The sequence below is a fragment of the Peromyscus maniculatus genome, chromosome X (genome assembly GCF_049852395.1).
Source record: "Peromyscus maniculatus bairdii isolate BWxNUB_F1_BW_parent chromosome X, HU_Pman_BW_mat_3.1, whole genome shotgun sequence".
NCBI lineage: Eukaryota > Metazoa > Chordata > Mammalia > Rodentia > Cricetidae > Peromyscus > Peromyscus maniculatus.
Window position 1 is genome coordinate 134,499,172 of NC_134875.1, and position 17,307 is coordinate 134,516,478.

The 17,307-nt window shown below is 48.2% G+C and overlaps 1 protein-coding gene and 1 non-coding gene across 2 annotated transcripts; one reads left to right on the top strand and one right to left on the bottom strand.

The window, feature by feature from the left end:
• The first annotated feature begins 1,058 nt into the window (after window positions 1–1,058).
• Was (WASP actin nucleation promoting factor) lies at window positions 1,059–10,271 on the top strand. The gene is made up of 12 exons (XM_006998299.4): window positions 1,059–1,265; window positions 1,584–1,724; window positions 2,276–2,362; window positions 2,471–2,573; window positions 2,682–2,723; window positions 2,817–2,870; window positions 3,974–4,148; window positions 5,139–5,181; window positions 5,368–5,521; window positions 5,879–6,327; window positions 6,521–6,635; window positions 10,044–10,271. Exons 1-12 carry the CDS (start codon window positions 1,134–1,136, stop codon window positions 10,097–10,099), a joined length of 1,551 nt encoding a protein of 516 aa, XP_006998361.1. The 5' UTR covers window positions 1,059–1,133; the 3' UTR covers window positions 10,100–10,271.
• On the bottom strand, window positions 8,331–8,432 carry LOC121825901 (U6 spliceosomal RNA). Its single transcript, XR_006068273.1, has one exon. It is a non-coding gene; the product is annotated as a U6 spliceosomal RNA (small nuclear RNA).
• Window positions 10,272–17,307: the final 7,036 nt, after the last annotated feature.

A 17,307-nucleotide genomic window follows, 5' to 3' on the forward strand; every position in this document is an offset into this window, starting at 1 on the left:
GACAGAGACTCTATCACTCCCACTCCCAAATGAAAGAATATAAAAACAGATTGTAAGGGGCTTCAGGCCTGGAGGTGTCAACAGTTCTGTTTATTGTGGGCACCATAAGCTATTTGGAGAAGAACTGAGAGGTTGGGGGAAGTTGGAGGAGCCATCTCAAAAGGCATTTGGAGCCTGACTTCAGGAGCTGAGGCCTTGAACCTGCAGGCATATAGAGCCAAGAGATTTCCAGGCAGGCCTGAGGACCTCCAATTCAGTTTTTTCCCATACCTGAGGCCTGCTCAGCATCCCAAACTGCTGCCCTATACCTGAGACCCTCCTAACTGGCCTGCCTCATCCAATAGCAATGGAATTAGAGGGCATGAGGGCACAGCTCCATGGTACAGCATGTGCTTAGCATGTACAACGGCCTGTATCCAATCCTCATCACCGAAAGTGGAGAAAAGCAAGCCTTCAAAGGTTACATACTTTCAAAAAGTCCCAACATAATAAAAATCAATCAAGATGTTCTTGTAGTATTTGTTCATACTGTGAAGTCCTTCCTTCCAGAACGAGGTTGATAAGAAGAGAGTAATTAGGGAGCTATAGGAGGCAAGGGTAAAGGATGGGGAAGTGAGTCCTGGGCTTGTATGTTGTTGGCAATGTTCGAGGCTGGAGAGGGCTTCCCTGTGCCATTAAAAGGGAAAGCTGTAATGCAGTGATTCTTCAGTACCTAGAGCCTTGGACTCCACCCAGCCAGGCCAACCTGGAGCTTTGGAGAGGAAGGAGGCTCCACAGCCCAGGGACTACGCTCTGTGCAGCCAGGTCCTGCAGAAGTGCTTCCGATGGGTGGCCTAGCTCTCAGTAACAACTAGAACAAGGCCGAGCTGAGCCTGTCAGAAGGAAATGGCCCCGCAGAGAAGCGGGCGCGGAGGGAAGAAGCCCTGAGCTCCTTACAAACATGGTTCCAGCCAGGCAAATGGAGACCGGCCCAAGCCAGCCCTAGAGAGGAGGACAAGCCCTCTGGGGGCCCCTGGAGGACTTGCTTCGCTTGTGGTTTATTGCACTTCCTGTTCCCTTGCTCACTGCGGAAGTTCCTCTTCTTACCCTGCACCCAGAGCTTGGCCGAAGAGCTCACTAGGGCAGAAGGCACCATGAGTGGGGGCCCTGTAGGAGGCAGGCCTGGGGGCCGAGGGGGCCCAGCAGCTCAGCAGAACATTCCTTCCAACCTCCTCCAGGACCATGAGAACCAGCGACTCTTTGAGCTGCTTGGCAGAAAATGCTCGGTGAGTTGGGGATCTCCTGATGCTCTCGGTCTCCCTCCCTTTCCTCCTCTTCCTCTCTACCTCTTCTTCCCCTTCTGCCTCCTACACTTACCCAGACTTCCCTGCTCCTCCTTCTTCCCATCTTTTCCCTTTGCCCCATCTCCTCTCCCAGGATTCACTCCCCATGGTTTGTGGATCCCAGGACTATCTTGCTATCTACTCACCTTCCTCCTGGCTCCAGCTCTTCCCCCCCCCAAGCTCATGGCAGCCTCAGGCAAGCAAGGACCAGGCCGGGTTACCCATGAACCGACTCCACTGACCCCTGCTCTCCCATCTTAGACACTGGCCACTGCAGTTGTTCAGCTGTACCTGGCGCTGCCCCCTGGCGCTGAGCACTGGACCATGGAACACTGTGGGGCTGTGTGCTTCGTGAAGGATAACCCTCAGAAGTCCTACTTCATTCGCCTTTATGGTCTTCAGGTGACCCCATGCCCCACTGGATAGGAAAGCTAGTTTCCAACCTACAAAACCAGTTTTTGGCCATAGCCCCAAGCCCTTGTTCATATCAGAGCTCCAGAGACAAAAACCATACAAATCCCAACATGTGTTTTCTCATTCTGAGTCTGAGGTGACTGACCTCAGAAGGGTCCATGTCAAGATCCCGATCTGCCCCCCGAGCTCCCCGGAGCACCATATCTCTACCTGAGCCTCCGCTTCATATCTGTTCTAAATCCAACACGTTGAATATTCTTAGGCCTAGAATCTTAAATTCACAATGTTGAGCCCTCAACTCCTACAAATAGGCCTCGAATCCCAGACCTGAATCTCTCACATCAGTGACTGCTTCTGAGACTCTACTCCAATCCTCCATACCAGACACCTAGACCCCGGACTCTGATATTGAGCTGAAGATCTCGAAATAAGACTCTAGGACACCAAATCTGGACAGCATAGTCCCTGGTTAGAAAACCAAGGTCTGCCAGCCTGGGTGCCCGGATGCCAGCATGTCCCCCCCCCCTGCCCCTCTCTAGGCTGGCCGGCTGCTCTGGGAACAGGAGCTGTACTCCCAGCTGCTTTACTTCACCCCTACCCCCTTCTTCCACACCTTTGCTGGAGATGTAAGTGACCAGCCTGGCCGTGGGCGGCGGTTGGGGCGGGGGGTGGGGGCGATGAGAAAGTCTGGGCCATGGGGAGTGCTAGTTGGCTGACCCCAAGGCATAATATAGGACTGCCAGGTAGGACTGAACTTTGCGGACGAGAGTGAAGCCCAGGCCTTCCGGTCCTTGGTGCAGGAGAAGATACAAAAAAGGAATCAGAGGCAAAGTGGAGGTAAGGAGGCCTTGGTGGGAGGTAGGTTAGGCAGAAGTGAGTACATGGGTGTGAGGCTAGAAAAGCCCTCTCAAGGCTATGGTTCTCAGTCCAACTATTTAACCACAGAAAGACGACAGCTACCGCCACCACCGGCACCAACCAGTGAAGGTGAGTCCTCTAGTCCAAGCAGAGGTTATGAGGAGCTAACCCAGAACCCCGTGGCAAGACTGTGACAGATCTTAACTTACTCCATTTTCCCAGAGAGAAGAGGAGGGCTCCCACCTCTGCCCCCACATCCAGGGGGAGACCATGGGGGTGAGTGGTGATTCTCGTGTCTCTGGAGAGATGATGGGAAGTTAGTAGATGAACGAGTAGTTGGGTGAATGCAAAAGTTGGTAAAGAGGTGGATGGATGGCTAGGTGGATGGGTGGGTGAGTGGATAGATGAGCACAGTGACGGAGTGGAGGCAGATAGATAACTAAATTGGAAGATAAAGTGATGAGATATTATAAATAAATAGGTGAGTGGGTATTTGGGTAAGTGGGTAATGAATGGATGGTTCAGTGAATTGATGAATGAGTATGTAAATGGATGAATAGTGAAAAAAGAAATAAATGAGAGCTGGTGAGATGGCTCAGCCTTTGTCACCAAGCCTGGAGACCTGAGTTCTAACCCCCAGAACCCACAGAAAGGTGAAAGGAGAGAACCACCTCCACAACATTGTCCTCTGACCTCCACAAATGTGTTATGCATGCATGCACACATACACACACATATCATATACTCACACACACAAAAATTAAATCACAAAAGTGAGATTAAGGCAGTGTGGCGCATGCCTTTAATCCCAGCACTTGGGAGGCAGAGCCAGGCGCATCTCTGTGAGTTCCAGGCCAGCCTGGGCTACAGAGTGAGTTCCAGGACAGGCTCCAAAGCTACACAGAGAAACCGTGTCTTAAAAAAAAAATAGATTAAATGACATAATATTCTACCCATTGAAGATTAAATGATCAAATGAATGAATAATTTAATAAGCCATTTAGCTGACCAGCCAGAGAATGAAGAGTCAGTATTTGAATGATAAGCATACATGAATCAGAGACTGAATGGTTTTTGGGATCCATCCACTTCTCCATAGGCCTTGCCTACACCCTGTCATCCATTCTTCCATGACCATCAAATATACACTTTTTTTTGAGACAGGATTTCTCCGTGAAGTTTTGGTGCCTGTCCTGCATCTATAGACCAGGCTGGCCTCAAACTCACAGAGATCCACCTAGCTCTGCTTCTCCAGTGCTGGGATTAAAGGCATGCGCCACCACCGCCTGGCTACACTACTTCTTCTATAGTCTTTCTATTTCTTGCCCCTGTGCTTTGGCTAGTAGGTGGGTTGATCATTCACGTTCTTTTCTCTGTAGGCCCATCAGGTAGTCCACTATCTCTAGGACTTGTGACAGTCGACATTCAAAACCCTGACATCACAAGCTCCCGATATCGTGGGCTCCCTGCACCAGGCCCTGGCCCAGCTGATAAGAAACGCTCAGGCAAAAAGAAGATCAGCAAAGCTGATATTGGTGCACCAAGTGGATTCAAGTGAGAGCCTCCCCCTCTGTGAGCCCCAAGATCCCAATGGGTGGGAAAGCCTATGAAGAGGTGGACAGGGGTTGGGGATTTAGCTCAGTGGTAGAGCGCTTGCCCAGCAAGCACAAGGCCCTGGGTTCTATCCTCAGCTGGGGGTGGGGGGAGAAAAGAAAAAAAAAGAAGAGGTGGACAGCTGAGCAAATGGAAGGAGGGGCAGATGGGTGGATGAGTAGATGAATGGATGAATTAATTAACTAGTGGGTTGAAGGATGAATGGGTAGGTGACTGATTGGAGGGATAGATGGTGGTAAGTGGGCAGGTGGTTGAGCACATGGGCAGGATATTGCTATGCAGGTTGATGGTTCACAGACAAAGTGGAGAGGGATAAAGAGATGGTCAGATGGACGAGTGGATAGTTTATAAGCGAATACAAGTGTGAAGTAAAATGTAAAAACGCAAATGGATTGTCAAGTGTGGTAGAGCACTCCTGTAATCCCAGCACTTTTGAGATAGAGGCATTAAGGTCAAGGGTTCAAAGCCAGCTTCAACTACTTAGAAAGTTAGAAGCCAACCTAGGTTACATGAGAGCCTGTCTCAAAAAAACCACTCAGCCAAGAAAGAAGGTGGGGGAGGGGAAAGAGGAGGTGGGAAGGGCAGAAGGGAGGAAGGGTAGACAAATAGACGAAGGAAGGAGAAATTGGTGGGCAAATTCATAAACATGTATGTGAGCAGATGGGTGGAGGGACAGCAGGGGTGAATCAATGGTTTGATGGACGAATGTGACCCAAGGTAGACACGAGATCACGTGTGGATGGGGAAAAGAGGACCAAGTAAACAAACTGGCATCACAAACTGCGGACCTTCCTCATTTTGCCAACTCCTGTTCACATTTGCTCACTTGCTCTGGCCCCTCAGAGCCCCTCTGGGAAGGTGAGGGCAAGAGAGCTTTGCCAGGTGAGGGAAGACCCTGGGGCTTCACTGATACCCCCTTCTCCTCCCTAGACATGTCAGCCACGTGGGCTGGGATCCCCAGAATGGATTTGACGTGAGTAGCTCAAAGAACCCTGGACTCAACTTCCACCTACTCTCTTGTAGACCAAGGCTCAGACCCCACTCCCAGACCCAGACCTTCTCACAGCCTTCTCAGATTCCTCTTTGTGATGGCTTTGGTGATAATCTGTGCCCCTTCCTAATTCGCTTTATTCTTGAAACCGTGCTCTGCCCTGGGCAGGTGAACAATCTTGACCCGGATCTGCGGAGCCTGTTCTCCAGGGCAGGAATCAGCGAGGCCCAGCTCACTGACGCAGAGACCTCCAAGCTTATCTATGACTTCATTGAGGACCAGGGTGGGCTAGAGGCTGTACGGCAGGAGATGAGGCGCCAGGGTGAGCTCCCTTTTCTCCGTCCTGGGGGTTGTTACCCTAGAAATGCCCTCAAGCTACTCAGTTTTTCATGGAAAAGAATCAATAGTCTATCAGTTGGGGTACCTAGTTTACGAATAAGAAAAAATAAAACCCGGCGCAGTGGCGGCGCACGTCTTTAATCTCAGCTCTCCGGAGGCAGAGGCAAGTGGATCTCTTGAGTTTGAGGCCAGCCTGGGCTACAGAGTGAGTGCCAGGACAGCCAGAGCTATGCAGAAAAACTCCGTCTCGAAAAGCCAAAAAGAAAAAGAAAAAAAAAAATGAAGCTCAGAAAATGAGTAAAAAATGATCAGAATTATGTGTTATTTTCCCCCTGTACAGATCCACTCCCACCACCACCGCCGCCATGCCGAGGAGGAGGAGGAGGGGGAGGAGAGAGAGGAGGTGGAGGAGGAGGGAGCCAGGCCCTGCGACCTCCTATTGTGGGGAGTAATAAAGGTCGTTGTGGTCCACTGCCCCCTGTACCTGTGGGGGGTGCCCCACCCCCACCAACACCCCGGGGGCCCCCACCCCCAGGCCGAGGGGGCCCTCCACCACCACCCCCTCCAGCCACGGGACGATCTGGACCACCACCTCCTCCACTCCCTGGAGCTGGGGGACCACCAGTGCCGCCCCCACCCCCACCCCCACCCCCACCTCCACCCAGCACTGGGAGTGGGCCCGCCCCTCCCCCTCTCCCTCCTACTCTGGTGTCTCCCGGGGCGCCCGCACCTGGTGGAGACCGGGGTGCACTTTTGGATCAAATCCGGCAGGGAATTCAGCTAAACAAGGTAAAGATAGGCAGGATAGATGCTCTTTGGGGGTCATGGTTGAGACTGATGAGCTTTGGGGTTCAGTGCTAAGTTGGAGATTGGTGTGAGCCCTTGAAAGGGATTGGAGTGTGTGTGGACAGAAGGGAGAAAGGGCAGGAGGAGCACTCTTCTCCAAGTCCTGAGCCTTCTGTGCCCCAATCTCTTGGTGCAGACCCCTGGAGCTACAGAGAACTCAGTACCGCAGCCACCATCTCAGAGGTCAGAGGGCCTAGTGGGTGCCCTGATGCATGTGATGCAGAAGAGAAGTCGAGTCATCCATTCCTCAGGTGAGCCCACCCTGCCAGAACTGAGACCTGACTCCCGGGACCAGCTAGAACTGGCCGGAAAACAGCCCCAGGTGTCACTCATAATGGTGACACCAGAGGCCCACGTGGTGGTGTATGCCTGGAGTCCCCAGTGCTGGAAAAGTTGAGGAAGGAGGACCTTGAATTCCAGGGCAGCCGGAGTTAGGAAAACAAAGAACAGTTGACAGAAGAGGCAGGCTGGAGATGCAGCTTAGTGGCAGTGCACTAGCCTAGCGTGCTTAAGGCCTCAGGGTCCATCACCAGCAATGAAAACACCAACCGACATTCACCTGTCTGTGGATAGCAGTGTTAACATGAATTTGGAAAGCCAGGGTGGGGCTGCTGCGGTCCTCAGCATGGTTAACCTCGAGTCACCAGGCAACAGGAATACAATTAAGTGTATCTTTGACAATAACATTATATGCTGGGGGATGTCCACAATGTGAACATTAACTACATATGTCCTGTGATATTAACATTAGTTGTATGATGAGGTTTTTCCTGGGGAGACACACCATCTACTCACCCTGGATAGGGAGCCCATGGCAGACCCAAGAACAGATACCACCAAAGTCCAACGTGGTGAATCAATGACTTTTATTGAGGTTACTTACTGGAACATGGGGGAAGGGTGACTTACAGGAACAGGAACGACTCAAAGATAGCAATATGATCAAAGCCCACCCCAGCATGGGGGACGGCTCACAAAAGCTGGGAGCTTGGAGCACAACTTAAGTTGGGAGTGTCTTTTCCAAACAACTCAGTTGGGCTAAAACCTCTTCCAGGCAGCTCAGCTGGTTTCTGCTTCCAGGCAGCTGGTCTGGTCTCAGAGTCGCCTTTAAAGATGGCTTTCCCCAGAGTGACTCACAGTAGTCTTTATTGCTGATTGTGAGAAGCAGGGGCCTGGGGAATCTGGTCAGTTTCAGGGACTCCTTGCAATTGTTTATCTTCTGGCTTAAGGAGCTTTCATGCCAGATGGAATGTTTCAATCTCCAGCTCATAGAAAACTGTTCGACAACACCATCACCATGTGAAGATACTACTATAAAGAACTCCATCTTTGGTCAAGAGCCCTGACTGCTCTTCCAGGGCACATGGGTCAACTCCCAGCACCCAGACGGCACCTCACAGCTATCTCTAACTATAGTTCCAAGGGATCCAACAGCCTCCTCTGGCCTCCACAGGCGCCAGGCACATACTTGAGGCACAAACATACATGCAGGCAAACACTCATACATAAAATAATAAACTAAAAAAAAAAATAATAAGAACTCCATCTTTGCTGGGCTGGTGGCTCAGCACTTGGGAAGAGGAGGCAGGTGAATCTCTGTGAGTTTGAGGCCAGCCTGGTCTACATAGAGTTCCAGGCTAGCTAGGGCTGCATGGAGCCTGTTTCAGAAAACAAAAACACGAGGGGCTGGAGGGTAAAGGCACCTGCTGCCCAGCCTGTTGACCTGAGTTCGACCAACACCCAGCATTCATGTGGTAGAAGTAGAGAAGCAATCCCTGCAAGTTCTTCTCTGACCTCTATGCTTACTTGTACATGGGCCCACACGCAAATTCAAGACATACTTTAAAAAAGAGAAACTTCTTTTTTGGCAAGAATATTAAGTCCAATAATTCACAGAATCACATCAACCCACTGTGTGATAAAATCATAACCTAGCCTTTTTGTGCAAAACTATGGGCCTCTTCATGGATTTTCGTACCATCATTGTACAGAGGCCATGCTAATCTTCTCTGTACCATTCCATATGCTCTGTATGGGCTGCTGGGCACTATCCTAGCCTTTCTACAATTATGTTAAGAACTGAATGTGCCAGCTATCCTGTCATTAACCCAGTATGTGAGGGTGATACTAATCTTGGCCTATTTCCTATAGGTTGAGAACAAGTTAACAACAATGCCATTAACTGCAACTTGACAATAATATTAATATTAACCTGAGTATGTCCACAAGACTAATGTGAATCCATTATGTGATAATATTTTAATAAATCTCATCATTTGACAGTATTCTCATTAACTTCATTCGGAATCAACAATATTAGCATTAGTTGACTAAGGAACAATAATAAATTACCCCACTTTTGCTAATGTTTAAACCTGCCATGCTAAGTAACACAGGAGTTATCACGAATATCCAGACTAACAACATGTGATGATTGTTGTTTGTGGCAGGGTCTCCTGTAGCTTCCGATCTTCCTGCCTCCACCTCCCCAGGGCCAGAATAACAGCACCACCACTCCAAGCTGATGTGGTGCTGGCACTCAAACCCGGTGCTGCTGCTGCTGCTTCTTTTTTCTCAAGACAGGGTTTCTCTGTGTAGCTTTGGTGCCTGTCCTGGATCTCGCTCTGTAGACCAGGCTGGCCTCGAACTCACAGAGATCCATCTGCTTCTGCCTCCTGAGTGCTGGAATTAAAGGCGTGCACCACCACCGCCCGGCTTTTATTTTTTTAAGACAGGGTCTGACTATGTAACCCAGGCTAGCCCAGAACTCACAATGCCTAAGCTAGCCCGGTCTCAAATTCATGATCCTCCTGCTTCAACCTCCCAAGTGCTGAAGTTATAATGCATGCATTGCTATGTGCAGCTCTATTAACATTTTGTTGTTGTTTTTAAGACAGGGTCTCACTGTTATATAGCCCTGTCGTCCTGGATCTTGCTCTATAGACCAGGCTGGACTCGAACTCACAGAGATCCACCTGCCTCTGCCTCCAGAGTACTAGAATTAAAAGCCTGTGCCACCACACTCAGCTCAACATTTTTTAAAAAATACTGCATGGACTTGAACTCCAGCTAGAACACCCCTTACCCAAATCCCTATTTTGACCAAGGTGTGCCTCTAGCAGAAAACTTTGGTCTCCCCGGGCTGAGTCTTTACCTCCTAGGCCATAGGAACGTTTTCCGGGCCTTTGATCCTACTTTCTTTTTTTTTCCTTTTTTTTTTTTTTATTTTACAATACTATTCATACATAATAGCCACCGATTCCCTTGTTCTCTCCCTTCCTGCCCCCCTCCCCTTCCCCCCAGCCCACCTCCCATTCCCATCTCCTCCAGTTCAAGGTCTCCCCCGAGGACTGGGATCGACCTGGTAGACTCAGTCCAGGCAGGTCCAGTCCTCTCCTCCCAGATTGAGCCAAGCATCCCTGCATAAGTCCCAGGTTTCAAACAGCTAACTCATGCAACGAGCCCAGGACCTGGTCCCACTGCCTAGATGCCTCCCAAACAGATCAAGCCAATCAACAATCTCACCTATTCAGAGGGCCTGATCCAGTTGGGGGCTCCTCAGCCTTTGGTTCATAGTTCATGTGTTTCCATTCGTTTGGCTATTTGTCCTGATCCTACTTTCTTATCCTGAGTCATACTCTGAACCTTTCTTCCTCCAGATGAAGGGGAGAGTCAGACCGGTGAAGATGAAGAGGACGATGAATGGGATGACTAAACCGGGTTCCTTCCTGCAGGCCAGGCGCTGTCACTCTGCCATCCAGATCCCCCTCCACTGTTAGCTTCGAAATTGAGTTGTGGTTGAACCTCAACCCACTCTAAGCTCAGCATCCAATCTTAAACAAAAAGTTCAGTTCTTATTACTCAGGGATTAAAAAGAAAGCTACGTCTTTGTGTCTCCATGTGTGTGTGCATTTGTGTTTGAATCCTAAATGTGTGATTTGGGCTTCTATCCCCCACAGTTCCTTTTGTACACTGATCTCATATTATTTAGCCTTTCGTGTGTATATTCATTTATTCCTTTAAGCTTTCAGTCACTTAGTCTGTATTTCTTTTTTTTCCCTTCCCCTTCCCTGATGTTTAAAAACAGGCTTTAAAATGTGTTATTATTTTGGGGAAAAGAGCTAAGACAGTCTCAGAATGTTTCCTAGGCTGTCCTCAAACTCTTTGGCTTAAGCAATCCTCCTGCCTCAGCCTTCTAAGTGCTGGGACTCCAGACATGTGCCACCATATCTGGCTTCAGCCTATATTTTGTTTCTTTTATGGTGTGTATAAGCGTGTGTGTGTGCAGGGTGTGTGTGTGTGAGGGGGGGGGCGCGGGCGGAGGGTGGTGATGGTATGTGTGTAGGCCAGAGGTTGACACTGGATACCGCTGTCAATTGCTCTTAGTTTTGAAAGATTTTTCTTTTGTTTTGTTGTCGTTGTTTGAGCCAAGAGTCTCTCCATGTAGCCCTTGTTGCCCTGGAACTTGCTCTGTAGACCACACTGGGCTGAACTCATGAGAGATCTGCCTGCCTCTGTCTCCCAAGTGCCACCATGCCTGACTAGATTTTTGTTTTGTTTTGTTTTTTCGAGACAGGGTTTCTTTGTGTAGCTTTGCACCTTTCCTGGAACTCACTCTGTAGCCCAGGCTGGCCTTGAACTCAAAGAGATCCACCTGGCTCTGCCTCTCGAGTGCTGGGATTAAAGGCGTGCGCCACCACTGCCTGGTTATATTTATTTTTTAAATGTATTTTTAAGTTAAAATACAGTGTCATCATTTCCCTCTTCCCTTCTTCTGTCCAACTCATTCCGTGTGCTTACAGTCCATGGCTTGTTTTCTTTTTTTCCTTTTTTTCTTTTTTTTGGTTTTTCGAGACAGGGTTTCTCTGTGTAGCTTTGCACCTTTCCTGGAACTCGCTTGGTAGTCCAGGCTGGTTGTTTTCTTATTGTTACCATGTCTCTTAGAAATGACAGTGAAGCTACATTCAGGATGGCTCACCAATATTCTTTAGCTGCCTACACAATACCAACAGACATGCTGTCGTGGAAGGGAGTGATCTCCCAGGGTCCCACCGCTAGATGGGGAATTATGAGCCTGGCTTTTCGCATGAGTGCTTGGATCAAAGTCAGATCCTCACATTTATATGGTAGGCACTGTACAGTCAGAGCCCGCTCCCCGGCCGCTAGCCTGAATTGATTTCCTGCTTTTTGTCTTGAAACAAACAATAACTGCCAGACATTTCTACAGGGGCCAGGAGATAGATGAGAGGCAAGGAGCAAGAAAGCTGTTTCTCAGTCGTGGTCAGTGCTGTGGAGTTGCTGAGTCATTGATAAAAGACAGCTTTCCAAAGGCGCACGCTGGGTCGTCCAGTTTGCTAGAGGCAGCAGCAGGTGTGCCGGATCTGCCGGGGAAGACAAGGGTAGATCAGGGGGAATGTAGGGGAAAGGGCATTCCAGGCGGGGCGCAGTCCATGCAAAAGTCCCAAGGCTGGCCACAAGGGCGAGTGTGGCTAACCAGTAGGAAAGTCCTTTATTTACACACTTAATCCCCCCACCCCCTCTATCTCCGGTTTCGTTGTTTTGAGATAGGGTTTCATGCAGGGGTCTTGAGATTCTTGGGCTTGCTAAGTCAGCCTGGCCTTGAACACGTGATCCTCCCTCCTCCATCTCCCAAGTGAGTGCTGGGCTTGCAGATCTGTGGCACCATGCTTAGCTTAATTATTTTTTAGGTGGATACGATGTGAGTTGAAGCACACAATGAGCAGTCTCTCTCTCTCTCTCTCTCTCTCTCTCTCTCTCTCTCTCTCTCTCTCTCTCTCTGTCACACACACACACACACACACACACACAGGATTCTGATTCTGACAGGACCACCCTCTCAGCTCTGTCCAGTTGTCAAAACACATGGAGCTCGAACTTCTCTAGACTCCAAGCAAGCTGTCTCACCCAGCCTGCTTCCTAGCGTACGTACGTACGCATCGACAATAGCAGTATTACAGGTTACCAACTGAGATCCCACTGTCTCCCACTTCAGGGACTTGTTTTCCAGAAAGAAAAAGAAAATGTAATCCAGAACTCTCATTTCCAAGGGAGCAATTAGAAAGGTTTGCATATTAAAGCCTAGAACTGAAATCCATGCCCCTTCCCATTTCTGAAATCTGGTAGATTCAAGATCTTTGTTACCTATCTGAGGAGGAAGAGAGGAGAAGACAGGAAGATAATGCCGAGGAAAAACAAGTCTAGAAAGGTCAAGGGACTTGCTCAGGGTCATCTTGTTCTTGTGTGGTGCTGGAGATTGAACACAGGACCCCATCCATGCTAGCCAAGTGCTCTACTCCTGAACTATAGCCCTAGACCCTCATAGTCTATTTTTCTACTCCAAGTAAAAGAATTTTTTATTTTTTTCATGACAGGGTTTCTCTGTGTAGCCCTGGCTGTCCTGGATCTCACTCCATAGCCCAGGCTGTCCTCAAACTCACTTAAATCGGCCTGCCTCTGCCTCCCGAGTACTGGGGAGGAGGCATCCAGCGATGGCAGGTGTTTTCAGTCTGCAAGATGAGTAAAGAATGGAGTGGAAGATGGGGTCAGGGAGGATTGGGAGATGGAGGACACAAACAGTGGAAATACTAATGGAGGAAGCTGGGCGTGGCTACGCATTCACCCTTAGGAAAACTTGCTGGGGAAGGGAAAATCTCCCCCTAGCCGAAGGAGCCGATCTGAGGGTTCCCTACATTCTTTAATGTTTCTTCATCCCCACCCTGGCCAGGTCCTGGGCTAGGCAGATGGGCAGTGGGGTTAGAAAGAGTCTGTAAGTATCACCTATGCCCCATCTCAGCCATCCACACAAACCTTAGAAATCTAGTTTTGGGACCCCTTTGTCTATGAAGAAACCACTCAAAGCCCAAGGAGCCTAACTGGAGCAGGCCCAGCTGGGGTGAAAGAATTGATCTAGGAGCTAGTAGCTCAGTGGTCCAGTGCTTATCTAGTGTACATGAGCCCTGAGTTTGAGCTCAGCACAGAGAAAGAGAAACATAAGGAGAGAAAAAGAAGAAAAGATAAATTGAACAAGCAAGTTGTTTGATCTCTGGGCATCAGTATCCTCAGGGGTTTTTGTTTGTTTATTTGGTTGGTTGGTTGGTTGGTTGGTTTTTTGAGGCAGGGTTTCTCTGTGTAACTGCCCTGGTTGTCCTGAAACTCTCTCTGTAGACCAGGCTGGCCTCGAACTCAAAGATCTACCTGCCTTTGCCTCGTGAGTGCTGGGACTAAAGGCATGTGCCACCCTCCACCTGCTGCTATCCCCAGTTTTTAAAATGAAGATAAAACATGCTTTATGACTGGGACTGTGACAAAAATCAGTTACATGAAATATTCAAAATACCTGGTGCTTGTGGACATCAATAAATGATAGCTGTTTAGTATCATAGTTGTGCTGTTATTATTAGTAGTGGATTTTGTTGACTTGCCATTGATTAACTAACTAATGTGCCATCATTATTTGATGTACCACTAAGAAAAAGAGAGAAAAACCATCACCATTTCAAATATGACTCACCAGGACTTGAATATGTAGGTTGATTCAAATATGAATTAAAAAAATCAAATGCGCCGGGCGGTGGTGGCGCACGCCTTTAATCCCAGCACTTGGGAGGCAGAGCCAGGCGGATCGCTGTGAGTTCGAGGCCAGCCTGGGCTACCAAGTGAGCTCCAGGAAAGGCGCAAAACTACGCAGAGAAACCCTGTCTCGAAAAACCAAAAAAAAAAAAAAAAAAAAAAAAATCAAATGCTTCTCGAGCCTTTCTGATGATGTCACTTATCTTGCATTGTTTCTACATGTATGTTCCCATGTGGAAACTCATTACACTGTGTTCCATATCAACCCTTCTGTACATACGTTATATTCCAATATGAGGTTGACATTAAAGTAGGTCTGACCTACGTGCCTTGCAATGGACAAAACTTTGCGTTGGCGCCATCCCTGGGCAAGACAATGTACACAGTCGGTGCTTCCTTAGTGCAGAATATGAACAAAGAGTTGCAGGTGCTACTGCAGATGACCCTTCTTTTTTAAAATCATTTATTTATTTTTATTTTTATGTGCATTGGGGTTTTGCCTACATGTAGGTCTGTGTGAGGGGGCTTGATCCCCTGGAACTGGAGTTATAGACAGTTGTAAGCTGCCATGGGGATGCTGGGAATTGAACCCAGGTCCTCTGGAAGAGCAGCCAATGCTCTTAACCTCTGAGTCATCTCTGAAGCTCCCAGATGATCCTTCTTTTGAGTTCTCCTAAAAGAGTAGTTAGTATACTGGAAACATCCCTTTTCCAGATGAGCAGGAGGTGACCATGCCCAAGTCTTTCAGCACTTGAAGAAACTACTCAAAGTAACACAATTCAGTGATGTGTGAAGGCCTTCATTAAACACTGGAGCCAGGAATTGAAGCCATGTGATCAGGCTCTAAAATCTAGGCTTCACTGTACTTAGCTTATTATTTATTTTTTGGTTTTCGGAGACAGAATTATTCTATGTAGCCTGGCAGTCCTGGAATTCACTCTGTAGGTCATGCTGGCCTTGAACTCACAGGGATCTGCCTTCCTCTACCTTCCGAGTGCTGGAATTAAAGGCATGTGCCACCACACCGGACTGTTTGTGTTTGGCCAAGGGTTGCTGGCCACCATGCATAGGACCTCTTCCCCCTCTTAGCATCTAGATACTCAGGGGTCACATCATAAACCATTTGCATGAGTTAGACTCGTCTAGTGGACTCCTGGGAGTAGGAAAGTCCTGTCTGCTTGGGAGACTAAGGAGGACCAATGTACTATTCTAGAAATAAATGGAGATGATTATATGGTAGGAATTAATGCTGTTGACTTCCCACTCACAGCAAGCAGGACTAACAGGCAGACAGAATACCTGTGCCAGGCAGATCTCTGTGAGTTCGAGGCCAGCCTGGGCTACCAAGTGAGTTCCAGGAAAGGCATAAAGATACACAGAGAAACCCTGTCTCGAGAAAAAAAAAAAAGAAAGAAAGAAAGAAAAGATAAAGAAAGAAAGCAGGCTGAGTAAGTCATGGGGAGCAAGCCAGTAAGCAGCACTCCTCCATGGCCTCTGCTTCAGCTCCTGCCTCCAGGTTCCTGCCCTGCTTGAGTTCCTATTCTTACTCATTTAGTGATGAACAGTGATACGGAAGTGTAAGCCAAAAAACCCTTTCTTCCCTAACTTGCTTTTTGCTCACAGTGTTTCACTGTAGCAATAGAAACCCTAACTAAGACAATACGCATTATGCCGGTGAAGCAATGAATTTACCAGCAAGATCCATCCAATTGAGCAGCAGAGTCTCCAGACTTAATGTCCGACACAAGGAAAAGGGATGTGTCTTCAAAAGTGCTGGTGCCCCTCTCACCATTTTGTGTCAGGTAGGGTTAGTGAAGGGCGTGTCCTCTGGGCCTTCCCATTGCAGGGGATTAGGTTTCACACAGTGTGCCCACTCTAGCACTCCAATTTCCCTGAGCCTTCAAATCCCTTCATTATCACTAAGCCAAAGGATGTCAGGCATCTCCAACTCCTTTTCAGTAGGCCAGCTTTTGACAAATGCTTCTTGGCCATTTTGTGTGTGTGTGTGTGTGTGTGTGTGTGTGTGTGTGTTTGTTTTGTTTTTGTTTTTGTTTTTCAAGACAGGGTTTCTCTGTGTAGCTTTGGAGCCTGTCCTGGAACTCACTCTGTAGCCAAGGTTGGCCTCAAACTCACAGAGATCCTCCCAAGTGCTGGGATTAAAGGTGTGTGCCACCACAGCCCGGCACTTCTTGGCCAAAAATTCAAACAAACTTCTGACACCTTTTAACTGAGTGAGTCTCCATGTTAGATCTAGAATCTCCACTCAGGTGGGCCCATATCAATAAACTCAGCCTGATCCAATTTTATGTTCCTGCCACCATTATCCCACACCAATCCACTCCCACACATATTCCCAGACTTCTGCTTGAACAAATGAGCAAACTCATTAAGCTCTTTAGTAGTGTAGCGCACCTCCTCATGGACTACACTTTCCACCTCCTCTAGGAGCCGCTTTGCCTTGAGTCTGGTTATAGGTCTAGAGGTAACTATTGGTGGCCCTGAGGGACATCGGTGTTGTCTTGACTGGCGTCTCCTTCAGAGAAAGTCACTGTTGGTTTAGCAGACAACTGGGGATTAATTTTCTCAGTCAAATTCAGAAAAGGCACTATTTCAGGGGGTGTGGGTATATCATCTTCTGAGGGTGGAGAGACTACTTCCTCAGGTGAGATAAACCCTGAGAATCTGAGGGTTCCAAGTTCTCAGCTTCAGTATGGTCCTTCCACACATCCCCATCCCAAGTTACTGGAGGAGCCCATTCTTTACCAGTTAATGCCCTTACTTTAACTGCCGACACCCACCAAAGCTGGGGCTTGAATTTTCGCTGTAACTCACACAAACTCATACTGAGGGCTTTGTTTTGATTTTCCACAACTTGAGCTCTGGCTGCTGGAGAGAAGATTCTCTTCCAGGGCACACTTAGAAACCTTTAGATTGTTTACGCGCATCTGGAGCTGGTCAGTTTTATCACTGACTTCATTGCTGTCCTTCTGCATTCTGAGGTGCTGGGAGTGCATTTTTTCCATTGTCAATTTATCCAGAGATGGTAGGAGCAACCAACCAGCATCATTATTTTCATTATTTTTTTTCCTCATCAATTGTCAACAGTTTTATATCCAGAGTCACCAAATCCATTGTCTCTCACAACTGGTGAATCAGGATCATCAAATAAATTGTTTCCTTAAGTTTGTAAAACAGTTCACACCATGGACTCTCAGTACCCTTCAAGCTTCTGGGAGAGGCTTCAGTAACTGGAAGGGTTGGCAAATTGGAAAGCCTATTCCAGATACTTAAAGGAGTCATCCTCAGACTTCTGTTTCTCTAGAACCACTTCTG

What these genes read in the sequence shown, in the direction of transcription:
- Was (XM_006998299.4), top strand. Translation starts at nt 1,134, where the DNA reads ATGAGTGGGGGCCCTGTAGGAGGCAGGCCTGGGGGCCGAGGGGGCCCA. An exon ending in TTCGCCTTTATGGTCTTCAG is followed by an intron (nt 1,725 to 2,275) that starts GTGACCCCATGC and finishes GCCCCTCTCTAG; the next exon opens with GCTGGCCGGCTGCTCTGGGA. An exon ending in TCCAGGGGGAGACCATGGGG is followed by an intron (nt 2,871 to 3,973) that starts GTGAGTGGTGAT and finishes TTTTCTCTGTAG; the next exon opens with GCCCATCAGGTAGTCCACTA.